This window comes from Schistocerca piceifrons, chromosome 1 (genome assembly GCF_021461385.2).
Source record: "Schistocerca piceifrons isolate TAMUIC-IGC-003096 chromosome 1, iqSchPice1.1, whole genome shotgun sequence".
NCBI classification, from domain to species: domain Eukaryota; kingdom Metazoa; phylum Arthropoda; class Insecta; order Orthoptera; family Acrididae; genus Schistocerca; species Schistocerca piceifrons.
Window position 1 is genome coordinate 938748272 of NC_060138.1, and position 14100 is coordinate 938762371.

Consider the following 14100-nt stretch of genomic DNA (forward strand, 5'->3'; position numbering starts at 1 on the left):
GGATGCAAGAGGTTTCCCTACAGCTTAATAATAAATTGCTGACAAATTTTAACAAGTGCCTAGTAATAACAGTAGGGAGGAAATCTGTGCATGCAATCTACATAGAAAAATAGGCAAATTTCCCAAGTTTCCATGTAAGAAGTGAATATCTGATTCAGGAATGTACTTGAGTTTTCTTCAAGAAATTTCATAATTAAAAATTTGCCCTTCTTTAGACTGCCTTCAAGCACCTAGGAGAAGGTTAGATACAGCATGTAACAATACCTAGATCATCTGACTGGTGCAGGTGGATCACCTCTTACATGAGAAGCATCATCAAGTTACTGCTAGTACCACCCACTGTGATGCATCCTCTGACCTCTTATCACTTACAGGCACCAGGATAGTGTACCACATCTTGCACCATTAAAAAGCTTCATGAAGTATGCCAGACATACAATCATGACTCAAATGTGTGTACAAATGCACAAAAACTGAGCTTTAATTTCCCCACTACAATCTTTGTTTAGTTCCCACAATGGGAATGCCTCTGTGCATATCTAAATTCAATCTAGCCAAAGCTGCACAAAAGTTTTCAAATTAACCCAAGTTTTGTTGTTATTTAAAAGTACGTATCCATCATTCTTTTTCATTTTAAGTCAGAGACATTGAATAACACAAAACTTTTATGCTCTCTTAAAACTCTACATACCTTGCAAAGCAGCATGCCTGATGAAGTTTAATGATGACTCAAAAGACATCTGCTGTAGCGGTGAACAACTATCTTCCATTCCTCTGCGACTAAGTGGTTTAAATGTTCCATCAAATGTCATATAATCAGCAACCAAAAGAAGATGCCGACTGTCTACATCAATACCATACATTTTAAAAACATCCTTTACTTCCTGTACAAAAAAGAAGAAACAATGCTTTAGATCACATAACCATGACTATTTACCTCACAAACCACTAACAGCCACAGTATGTCATGACGTAAACATTTTCAGTACAATGCATCTTGTAGCGCTCAAATACTGAACACAGACATTTTTAAATATTTAACACCAAAAGGTATCTCACCCATGACACATGGATACCCACACTTTGTTCACCCATTGATTGAGAGTGAGAGCAGTTAGTGATTTGCTACAAACCTTACCCAGAATTTCAAATCTTTATGAAACTTTTTCTTGTTAACAACCCCATAAAATGATGAAAGAACGAAAACAAGAAAAAAAAATCACATTTTCGCTGTTCACACAGTAAAACTGACACATGAAGCATGATATTCTAATTTATTAATTCTTTACTACTAACAGTATTCATGACATTCTGCAGACAGTATTCACATATACCACTGATCATACCAACAAAATTATATCATTTTATGACACATAGTTCAGGAGATATGTCGTCATGCATGAAAAACTGCCTCGTCATGAATGACATTCGAGTTTATTACTTCTTTGTAACAAACTCTATTCGCAACGCATTTCACAACCACATGTCATTGAATGTACCTACAAAAATAAATACCACTGTACAACACGTATGAGGATGTTCTGAAAGTTACGTTTTGTCATTGTCTTTCACATGGAAACTATTGGCAAAAATAATATACCATGGCATTATGAACTATATACCTTGCACTATTTTTCAACACAGTCGCCATAGACTTTGAGACATTTGTCGTCACTGAATGCAATCACTTTGAAGATACCACTCTGTGATGCAACAAATTGTTGCACAGCGTGCTTCACGCCAGCATTGTTGTTTTCCATTCATGGATGCGAAGGGACACCCACTATGGCCTTCATCCTCCACACTATGCGTTCCTTCTCTGAACCTGGAATACCAGCAACTAAACATTTGATGAGACGTGGCCTGTTCACCATACACAGTCTGCGGGCACTCAATGATGATGGACACATTAGTCCCACATATCCATTCATGCTGGATAACAGCATACAATTTCACAGGTGGCCACACTGTCAGTGCATGTCCATCTGTTATTGTGATCGGGCACACTGGTCTGCTGTTTCTCTCTCATCTTTGGAACTCTGCACACACGTCATTGCTCCTCTGCTGATGCCCCTTCTGTCATTGAACCAGCAATGGATGTGGATTCACAAGGTGTTTGTATGTGTCACCTGGTGTATCATCTTATCTTCCAAAAACGATGACGAAACTTATTTTCAGAACATCCCTCATAGCTCAGGAAATATGACGTGAAGTACTGAGATATGCAAAAAACTGCCTCCATCATGCATGATGTTTTAATGTGTTATTCTTTAATACTAATTCTGTTCACAACACTTTTCACAGACATTAGCCACATATACCACAGGATGTACCTGCATAATTATACCACTCTATGACACACAGTTCAGGAGATACATTATCACAAACAATGAGATGTGTGAAAATGAATTTCTGGGCGAAATTCGCAAGAGATAAAGGTGAAATATGTGTACAAATATGGGTGAAATATGTTACATACATGTGAAATACGTTTTACACATGCATATGCGGGCAAAGCCAAGGGTAAAATGCTCATCCTAAATACCTGGAACGATTTCAACCAAATATGGTACACAAACTAGTTACGAGCTGGAAAGAAATACTGTAGGCTAAGTACCACCAACCTCCTATTAGGGTGAGGATGATAAAATGGAGACAGAAACCGAGTGAGCAGTTGGACAGATAGAGAGGGGAATGGAGGAGATAGACAAAGGAAGGGTGGAGGAGGAGATGGACAGAAATAAGGGGAAGGATGAGACAAACACAGATGGGGGAAGGAGGGGGTGGACAGAGAGAGGGGAAGGAGGGGATGGACTAACAGAAGATTGGAATAAATATGTATAACCAGGCATTTTTTTATAAACAATTGTTTTGCCAAGGGCAAAGCTATAGGGCACAGCTAGTCAGTGATAAACTAGTTTACGTAGTAACTACTTACTTATTTGCGTTTAGGAAATGGTTGGCATGGGCAGTTCTATTTATGTCATCACACTTAAATATATCTCATATCTGCATTAAAAGATCTCACAGTTGTAGTTACACCTTAAAACAATACATCAATGTATGTGTATAATTTATATTTTCCTTAATTGTGGTACCTTCACTACCTAGCATGATGTGATCTACTGAACAGGCTTAAGATGTAGTATTAACATTCCAGAGAAAAAAGCTAAAAATGAGGATAAATGCCAAAGGTGTTGCCTACAAAGAAGAGTAACCATAGAATTTATGCTACTGTCAATGTTAGAGTGAATACACATGTACCACAGGTGGTGATGAAGAAAAGTGGTTGTAAACAGCTACAAGAAGAGATAACAGACAAAAAGAAGCAGGATGAATTCCTAAACACCAAACTACATTTAACACATTCACACATTGGAAATATGTTATCTGCACCTATATTCAATAAAATAATGAATGTCATTAATGAGGACATAGGCAGTACAATTGACACTGCTAGAATAAGACATAATAAGAAATATAAATCTTTTATAACTACGATTACTAGTGCTGAAGATATGTCCACAAACAAATCTTGGTTGAAACTCCCCGAAAAGTTAATTAACAAATCTTGTCCTTAATAATAACGAAATGGGCCTGTTACAAAAATGACTCAAAATTAATCTGTCCCAAAACTAAAAGCTACCAATGCAGTTTCCATGATAGGCTACACAAAAGCAGCACTTGTCATGGGAAGACTTCCTATAGTAGAGCACAACAGTACAATTAGCAAAACTGCCAAAGCAACAGATCCTTATACAACAGACAATATGATAAGGAAAAACAACAACCAAAAGCAGGAACTACATTACATGTACAACATTAATAAAAACTAAAAGCCCATAATACCTTAGCATTAAAAGCAGAAAAAGGCAATAGATCATCTTGATGAAGAAAAATGAGTAATAAATATAACACTTGAATTCTCTAAGGCAAATAACATTGTGCATATATATAAAGACCCCACAATCTATTCCAAGTGTCAATAAAAAAGAACAATAAAAAATCTGAATTTCTCTGAACACGGAAAGAACAGAATAGGTTTATTATCATGAATCCAAAATGCCCCACGCTAAGAGCACAACCAAAAGTACATAAAACAAGTGATCCAATTAGACCTACTGGAAACAGTATCAACAGTCCTGAATACTTAATTGAGAAATGGCTGAGCAAAATTGTGTGTGACAATTACAAATACACCATCAAAAACTCGGCAGACTTAAGTGGAGAAAAAAAAAAAAAACAAAACATAACAATTACAGACAACAATAGATTCTTTTCTTTAGATGTAAGTAATCTACACACCAGTGCACCAAATGGTGAGACTGTTGACACCATAAAAGAAAACCCCTCGAAATACTGAAAAGTATCTCAAGCAGAAATATGAATTAGTAGAACTACTAACTATAATATTATCCCAAAATTATTTTAGCTTCGATGACCAAATATTGTCACAGAAAGATGGTCTTGCGAATGGGCAGCTTCTTGTCTTTCACACTGGCAAATATATTTCTCGACCAACTACAAAATAAGTTCTTTTAAGGACAAGACCACTGGAAAAGGAAATTAATACGCTTTAAGAAGCATATATGACATCATCATTCTATTTAACGGATAATATAATGCAACTGACAATGAAATTTTGTTGTTATATTTAATGGACCAGTAGCAGAAATTGGTGACTTCCAACAACAGTTTAACAATATGCACAAAAACGTCAATTTCAAAATAGAACATTATGTTAACAATAGCATTAACTTCCTTGACTCAAATGTCACAAAGACAAACTCAATATATACTTTCAAAATCTTCTGCAAATCCACAACTGCAGATATGATCATTCATAATAGTTCTTGTCACCCACGTGGCCATCAAGAGGCACACTTTAGATCAGCAGTAGATCACATCACCCAACACTTTCTCAGCAATATAAATATTAAATCAGAATTGAACGCACTCAGAGCAGTAGCAATCAGTAATGGCTATAACCCAGAGCTAATTAACAAACCATAAAAAAAGAAATTAAATTTGTAGTACTTCCATACTGAAGACAAGTATCGGATAGAATAAATTATACACTTAAAGAAAGAAAATCTCAAAAAAGGCAACTCATTAGAAGCCAACACTATTCACAAAATGGACAAAACAATGATATAAACATTCAGGCATTTACCAAAACAAATAATGAATGCAGCAAATGTAATAAAGCCTAGACTGGACAGTCAGTCAGAGTGTTTAAAATGAGATGTATAGATCACACAAACACAAGCAAAAATAACCTTCTAACTTTGGCATGAACCTCAGAGAGAATAAATACTCCACTAAAAATAACAAGGCAAATCTATTTTACACAATGTCTCTAAAGGCCAAATAATGGACATTTTGGATGAAATACAAACCTACACTCAGTTCACTAAGCACCCACAGCAAATGCTCAATAAAAAAACCGAACCATGTAGAAAAAAATTCATAGGAATATTCCGTTACACCTTAATCAGCATATAAAAGGCACACCATCCTGTAATGAGCACCAAATACATGACTACAAATTATTCATAGAAACTTACAGTAGCACCTTAATCAGCATATGAATTACAGCCCAGACTATCTTAATCACTTAAAGAGTATGAGACTACCAACAACAGACTGAAAATTATAACAGTACAATTGTGTGTGGATTCCTCTAAAATATAAATCAAACATTGTTTCCTCTTAAATTCTGCTGAAAAGGCAATGAAAGTTTATTGTGCAACTATGATGTGAATGGAACCCTGTGTCTCCCACTGAATGTAGTCAGTGATATTAATACAACATATTAAGTGATATTAATACAATAATGAAGTTAACTGAATATACCAGAGATTATGTAAGACCTTATAACAAAATTTGCTTCAACATGTCAAAATTATGGTAACACCTACAGTAAATAAGCCAGCATAATGCATGCAGAGTGTAATCCAATAAGAATAAATTCTCCACTCCACATCAAATATCGCTGTCACATGGCTCACATCTTGCTCAATAACGAATGTACCACAATTACAAAAAATATATATTGTGGACATACACCAATGTATACATATTTTAATGCAGATATGAGACATATTTGTGATGATATATGGGGGTGGTTTGATAAGTCTGGTAAAAAAGCAAGAAAAAAATTGTTTGTTTTTTAAACAACCCACCTTACTTTACAACATAGTTTCCTTTGAGTGATATACATTTGGTCCAGCAATTCTCCTGCTTTGTCATCCCAACACAAAAATAGGTTCTGTCAAATTCCACAAAATATTTTTTGACAGCTGAGATGCCCCATGAATTTTTATTTGGTGGTCTTGCACTACCGTATCATGGATTTTGTTACTGGTTTCCTTTCTGCTGACCTCAAATGGGTGGCCGGAATGCACTTTGTCTTCAGTACTTGTCTGACCACGTTTAAATTCATGAATACAAAAGCAAATGACCTTCAATGATTGTGTAGAGACTGTTTTTTTTTTTTTTTTTTTTTTTTTTTTTTGGGGGGGGGTTTAAGGGCGCTCAACTACTGAGATCATTAGCGCCCAGTCACTGTTGTTAGAGAGCACATGGAATTTAGTAAAACTCAAGGGGAGGGGGGGACACCAGAAAGTCCTGACAAAGATGCAGATAAAGTAAGTAAAAAGGTTAGATGTCTTTGGACAAGCCAGTCAAAGTTATAAAACGCAGAACACGAGCAGCTGCTCGAGCGTCATCAGCTAAAATATCCGGTAAAGTAGATGGCAGGGACAGGACAACACGAGATTGACTAAAGCAGGGACACGACAATAAAACATGGCGCACTGTTAACGCTTGACCACAAGGGCACTGCGGGGCTGGGTCACCGGAGAGCAGGTAGCGGTGGCTAAACCGGCAATGCCCAATCCGCAACCTGGTCAGAAGGACCTCTTCTCGCCGAGATGGTCGGGAGAAGGTTGTCCAAGCAGTTGGGAGCGGTTTTACTGCCCGGAGCTTGTTTCCTTGGAGGGATGACCAAGCATCCCACCACAACGACACAAGCCTCTTACAAACAACCCCACGAACGTCAGATGACGGGAGACAATGGGAGGCTGGCCGAGGCAGGACAACTGCAGCCTTGGCTGCAGCATCTGCAGCTTCATTCCCAGGCACTCCTACATGTCCGGGAACCCACAGAAAGCTAACAGGAGAACCATTATCAGCGAAAGAATGGAGGGACTGCTGGATCCGTTGCACCAAGGGATGGACCGGATAGGGAGCTCCAAGGCTCTGAAGAGCACTGAGGGAATCAGAGCAGAGTACATACGATGAATGGCGGTGGCGGCGGGCATACTGAACGGCCTGATGGAGAGCAAAAAGCTCGGCCGTAAAGTTGGAACATTGGTCGAGGAGCCGGTATTTAAAGGTGGCGGCCCCGACGACAAAGGCACAGCCGACACCATCGTCAGTTTTGGAGCCATCGGTGTAAATAAAGGTGTGACCGGCAAGTCGAGCACGAAGTTCGACAAACCGTGAGCAATACACTGCAGCCGGAGTACCCTCCTTCGGGAGTGAGCTGAGGTCGAGATAAATATGAACTGGAACCTGGAGCCAAGGTGGTGTCGGGCTCTCACCCTCTCTGAAGGTGGTAGGGAGGGCAAAATCCAATTGTCGAGGCAGGCGACGGAAGCGGACTCCAGGGGGCAGCAGGGCAGACACATACAACCCGTACTGAGGGTCGAGAGAATCGGCGAAGGAGGACTGATAAGAGGGGTGGTCGGGCATTGACAACAGCCAGCAGGCATACCGACACAGCAGTACGTCGCGCCGGTAGGTCAATGGTAATTCGGCAGCTTCAGCATAAAGACTCTGGACAGGACTAGTGTAGAAGGCTCCGGTCGCAAGACGTAACCCCCGATGGTGGATGGAGTTGAGACGGCGTAAGAGGGATGGCCGAGCAGACGAAGCTCCCATAATCCAGCTTCGATCGGACTATGGACCGATACAAGCGAAGCAGGACAGTGCGATCCACTCCCCAAGATGAACCACTAAGAACTCTGAGGACATTAAGGGAACGTGTACAACGGGCCGCCAAATAAGAGACATGCGGAGACCAACAAAGTTTCCTGTCCAATGTGAGCCCTAGAAACTTAGTTGTTTCCACGAATGGGAGAACAACGGGACCGAGATGTAAGGATGGCGGAAGGAACGCTTTATATTGCCAAAAGTTGATACAAACCGTCTTCTCTTCAGAGAACCGGAAGCCATTTGCCATGCTCCATGAGTATAGGCTGTCTAGACAATGCTGAAGGCAGTGCTCCAGGAGGCATGTTCTCTGGGCACTGCAGTAGATCGCGAAGTCATCGACAAAGAGAGAGCCTGAGACATTAGGTGGAATGCAATCCATAATTGGATTGATCGCGATGGCAAAAAGTGCTACGCTCAAGACGGAGCCCTGAGCCACTCCGTTCTCCTGGAGGAAGACGTCGGACAATACGGAACCCACACGTACCCTAAACTTTCGATCCGTTAAAAAGGAATCAATAAAAAGAGGCAGGCGACTGCATAGGCCCCACCTGTGCATAGTGCGGAGGATACCTCCTCTCCAACAGGTATCATAAGCCTTCTCCAAATCGAAGAACACGGCTACCGTTTGGCGCCTTCGCAAAAAGTTGTTCATGATGAATGTCGACAAGGTCACAAGGTGGTCAACAGCGGAGCGGCAGCGACGAAAGCCGCATTGGACATTGGTAAGTAGCCGTCGAGATTCAAGAATCCAGACTAACCGAGCATTAACCATACGCTCCATCACCTTACAGACACAGCTTGTAAGAGAAATGGGGCGGTAACTAGAAGGAAGGTGTCTATCCTTCCCGGGTTTGGGTATAGGAACAACGATGGCGTCACGCCAACGCATGGGGACCTGACCTTCGGTCCAGACGCGATTGTAGGTACGAAGAAGGAAGCTTTTGCCCGCCGGAGAAAGGTGTGCCAGCATCTGAACGTGAATGGCATCTGGCCCCGGAGCAGAGGACCGGGACAGTGCAAGCGCACGTTCGAATTCCTGCATAGTAAAGGGGGCATTATAAGTTTCCAGATTCAGCGAGTGGAAGGAAGGTCGCCGAGCCTCTTCTGCCTCTTTCCTGGGAAGGAAGGCAGGGTGGTAATGGGCGGAGCTTGAAACCTCCGCGAAAAACCGGCCGAAGGCGTTGGAGACAGCCACAGGATCAACAAGGACCTCATTACCTGAGGTCAGGCCAGGTGCCAAGGAGTGGGCCTTAATGCCCGACAGCTGGCGCAGGCCACCCCAAACGACAGAAGAGGGAATAAAACTGTTAAAGGAGCAGGTGAAAGAGGCCCAACAAGCTTTTTTGCTGTCTTTGATGACTCTACGGCATTGCGCTCAGAGTCGTTTGTATCCAATACAATTCGCCAACGTAGTATGGCGGCAAAAGGTGCGTAAAGCACGTCGTCGAGCACGGATAGCGTCTCTACAAGCCTCATTCCACCAGGGGACGGAAACGTGACGTGAAGAGGTAGTATGAGGAATGGAACGTTCGGCAGCATTGACGATAACAGCCATGAGGAATTCGACCTGACTGTCACAACTGAGAAAATCATGGTCCGGAAAGGTCGCCAGGGAGGAGTAAAGTCCCCAGTCAGCTTTCGGTATGTTCCAGCTCGAAGGACATGGGGATGGGGTGTGGTGCAGGAGACGAATGACACAGGGGAAGTGGTTGCTCGAATAGGTGTCAGAAAGGACATACCACTCGAACCGATGGGTAAGAGTGGTAGAACAGATTGAGAGGTCCAAGTGGGAGTAGGTATGAGTAGAGTCCGAGAGGAAAGTCGGGGCGCCAGTATTGAGGCAGACAAGATTGAGATGGTTGAAGACATCCGCCAAGAGTGAGCCTCTTTGACAGGATGCAGGAGAGCCCCAAAAGGGATGATGGGCATTGAAGTCGCCAAACAATAAAAACGGCGGAGGAAGCTGAACAACCAGGTGCATCATGTCAGCCCGACTAACTGCAGATGACGATGGAGTGTAGATGGTACAAACTGAAAAAGTAAAAGCAGAAAGAGTAATACGGACAGCTATTGCTTGGAGTGGGGTGGTCAATGGGATGGGACGGTAATAGACATCGTCCCGAACGAGCAACATGACCCCACCATGAGCTGGGATACCGTCCACAGGGGTAAGGTCATACCGCTCCGAGGTATAGTGGGTAAAGGCAATACGGTCAGTCGGGCGCAACTTGGTTTCCTGGAGACCAAGGACGAGCAGACAGTGCAGGCGCAGGAGCAGTTGTAATTCCTCCCGATTAGATCGAATACCTCTTATGTTCCAATGTGACAAGGCCATCGCTAGTCAAAAAAGAGGGGGAACGAGACGGGGGAAGAGCTGGTCACCTCGACGGCCGCGGAGGGCCAGGTTTCGAGGGAACAACGCTACAACTGGCGGGAGGCGGATCCTGTTCCATCGAGTCGTCGCCAGCTGCGGCCGCTGTCCCGGGTTGTGTAGGAGGGGCAGCATCATTTGCCGACGAGAGGCCAGCTGAGCGCCTGGCAGCAGAGCGTCCCAGCGCAACTGAGGACGGCCGGGAGCAGCAACTCACGGATGGAGCGTCAGACGAAATGCGCCGGGGTGGAGAGGGGGATAGAGACTTCTTCTTAGAGGCCTTCTTGGAAGTCCGAGGAGGCACAGGGATGGTGGACTGCACCCGAAGAAGGTCCTCGCGCGCGGGGTCCGTTTTGGAACGCCGGACCTCAGAAGCTGGGGTCCGGAACGTTTCCCCGATGGACGCCTGAGAAGAGGATCGCGTCTCAGGCGGCGGAAGGGGGGGGGGGGGGGGAGGAAGGGTGGCCCCTGGGGCAGAGGGGGCGGGGGCTGCGGGGGAGGAGGATTTGGAAGGGAGGGATTTGGAGGCGGAGGCATAGACCCCGGATGGGGGGAGGAGGTGCAGGGGGGACAGGATAGGGGTGAGTATACCGTGGAAGGAGTGGACACGACTGAGGCAAATGAAGTGGTCAACGTCATGGGATGGAGGCGGTCATACTTCTTCCTGGCCTCAGAATTAGAGAGACGATCCAAAGTTTTGAGTTCTTGAATCTTCTTCTCCTTCTGATACGCGGGGCAGTCTAAGGATCTAGGCGAGTGGATGCCAGGACAATTAACGCACCGAGGTGGTGGGGTGCATGTATGTTCCTCACGAAGAGGACGTCCACAATCGCCACAAAGGGGCTCAGCCTCACACCGTGACGACATGTGCCCAAAGTGCAAACACCGAAAACAGCGCATAGGAGGTGGGACATAAGGTCGCACGTCGCACCGGTAGCACATCACCTTTACCTTCTCCGGTAGAACGTCCCCCTTGAACGCGAGGATAAAGGTCCCGGTGTCGATGTGACGGTCTTTGGGGCCGCGCTGGACTCGCCGGACGAAATGCACGCCTCGGCACTCCAGGTTGGCCCTGAGCTCCTCATCAGATTGCAGCAGGAGGTCCCGATGAAAAATAACCCCCTGCGTCCTATTCAGTGCCAGATGCGGGACAATGGACACTGGGATGTCCCCTAGTCGACGCACGCCTGGAGCGCCGCCGACTGTGTGGCGGAGGTGGTCTTTATAAGAACAGACCCCGAATGCATTTTGCTGAGAGCCTCGATTTCCCCGAAGATGTCCTCGATGTGTTGAACAAAGAACATGGGCTTGGAGGTGGCGAACGTCCCCCCATCGGTCCGAGAACAGACCAAATAGCGGGGGAAGTACTTCGCCCCAAGCCGGCGGGCCTGTCCTTCCTCCCAGAGAGTGGCCAAGGGGGAAAGGGCAGGAGAACCAGAACCAGAGACAGTACTTTTCTTTTTGAAAGACTCGGCCGCAGAGCGACCTGATACATGTTGACGTTTCATCTGCGAATCGTCCGCCCCAACACCACCCACTCCAACCAGGGGCTCTCCCCACGGGCGCCACCCAGCCTCAGCAAGGGCCACCTGGCAGGATGACCTTTGCCAGGAGTCCTGATACCCCAAGGAGACGGACATCTACTCCTTGGCCGACGTGGGGAGGGTGCAGCTCAGGTATCGGCAGTACGATCCCTGTGTTGTCAGGGGGCTACAACCTAGAGGGTACATGACGACCCCACCACAACGGGCTGGCTACCGTGCTGGATTTCGGGTGCCACGGAAAGTCCATCATGATCGTAGGTGCAGATGGGGACGCACTATGGGCGTAACTTTTACAACCCATCAGGCGTTTAGGCCCAATTTGATGAATAGTGGGTATGGTTACAACACCGTTACAATGCTGAGTGCCAAGGTCTTTAGTGCACGGAGGACCAGTGATACACCACGTAAGGTGTCCTTCCCCAAAAGGCTCATACTTCTGTAGAATTTTGAAAAATGGAGGTCAAACCCCAAGGGGGGCCATTACATGGAAGGCCGAAACGGTTGAAACTCCTTTGAGTCGCCTCTTACGACAGGCAGGAATACCTCGGGCCTATTCTTACCCCAGACCCGCAGGGGGAGAGACTGGGTGAACTTCATAAAATTCTGTTTTGATTTGTGCAGCAGTCTAACGCTTCAAACGAAAATGTTTAATAACACCACAAAACTCTGCTGTCTCTATTTTCAATGACAGTCAACACACTGACCAATTCAGGCGGCTGTCAACAATGACTTTATGCTGTATATTGCTGAAAACCTTTATACAATACTTGGTATAATGGAGCTTACCAGCCATGTAGGTGCAACAAAAATGTTCGATTCTTTCATGGAAAGTTACCAGATTTTTCAAATCACCATTGTAAATACAACTGCCCACACCAACCATATCCTAAATGCAAATACGTAAGTGCTTACCATATGAACCACTTTATCACTGATATCTTTATTATTCACTATTATTATATTTGTACTCTGTAATTGATGTCTCATAAAAATAGGCAAAACCCGTAACTGGTCAGCCAATAAATAAACAGCAGCTTTGGTGTTAAACATTTAGAAATGTCGTTTTCTTCTTTGACAGTGGAAAATACTCAACACAAAAGTAATGGGAACAAACTATTTTTCACTTAACAAAATTTCGCATTAAACAATACTGTATTCTCAATCCTGGCAAATTTTAGTACAGTAATTAGAATTCCTGCTAGATTTTTTGCTCTTATAGAAATTGGGCCGTATTTATAAAACAGAGAATGTACTTTACACTTGCAATTTCTGAGAACATTCTAACAATGGAAAATCCAGGATGGAAAGTAACAGTATTATGAAAAGGATAGTTGCTACTCAACATATAGCGGATATTTGAGCTTTCGGCCAACACACACACACACACACACACACACACACACACACACACACACACACACACACGACCACAGTCTCTGGCAGTTTTGTGTGTGTGTGTGTGTGTGTGTGTGTGGGGGGGGGGGGGGTCTACTTTCGACAATGGCTTTGTTGGCCGAAAGCTTGTTTTCTAATAGTCTTTTTGTAGTATTGAAAACATTGTAAGGTTGGCATGAATAGTGTCAGAGAATGTACTTCATGTGAGAATGTTCTCAATATGAGTAAAATGGTGGGGAAAGGTGCTCAACACAAAGAAAATTCTCATATTACACTTGAATGAAACGAGAGACATTTCTCACAAGCAGAAGACAAACACAGTGTTTTGAAGTTAACTCAGCAGCATACTTCAGACTAAATTAAGTGTTATTGTGGTGGAGTGTTACTGAGCGATTTAGTCAAAATGGCACCCGTATCTCAAAGAAAGACAGAAGAGAAAAACTGTGGAAGGTTATACAAGTTTAAAAATGAGAAAATTATTTGGCTGACAAATCACTCCCTTCCTGATAATCATGAAAGAAGAGGAGCAGTCTTCCAAAAGAACTGAACATGAAAACATTTTTGCAGTATTCAGTGGACCAAGGTTTTCAAACTGGTGTAGAAGACTTGGGTATAAACCGCACAGCAGTGTCATTGACACTCTTGTATGTTTGTAAACATGTTACCAAAAAATCACCACTGTGGATCCAATTTCCCAGAAACACAGGCAAAGTCGAAACATTAAAGGTGAAATGTCAATGTGGCAATCAAGGCTTCTATCTGCTGTGGGGGCCTTCTACTGCATGTACA

General features: G+C 43.9%; 1 protein-coding gene across 1 annotated transcript in view; it reads right to left on the reverse strand.

Moving 5' to 3' along the window:
• Nucleotides 1–14100, reverse strand: part of LOC124776695 (DNA-directed RNA polymerase I subunit RPA1) — a 307614-nt gene that overhangs the window by 4349 nt on the left and 289165 nt on the right. The window contains exon 28 of the mRNA XM_047251802.1: nt 692–884. Coding sequence (XP_047107758.1) covers nt 692–884 — 193 coding nt within the window. The remainder of the gene's footprint in view (nt 1–691; nt 885–14100) is intronic.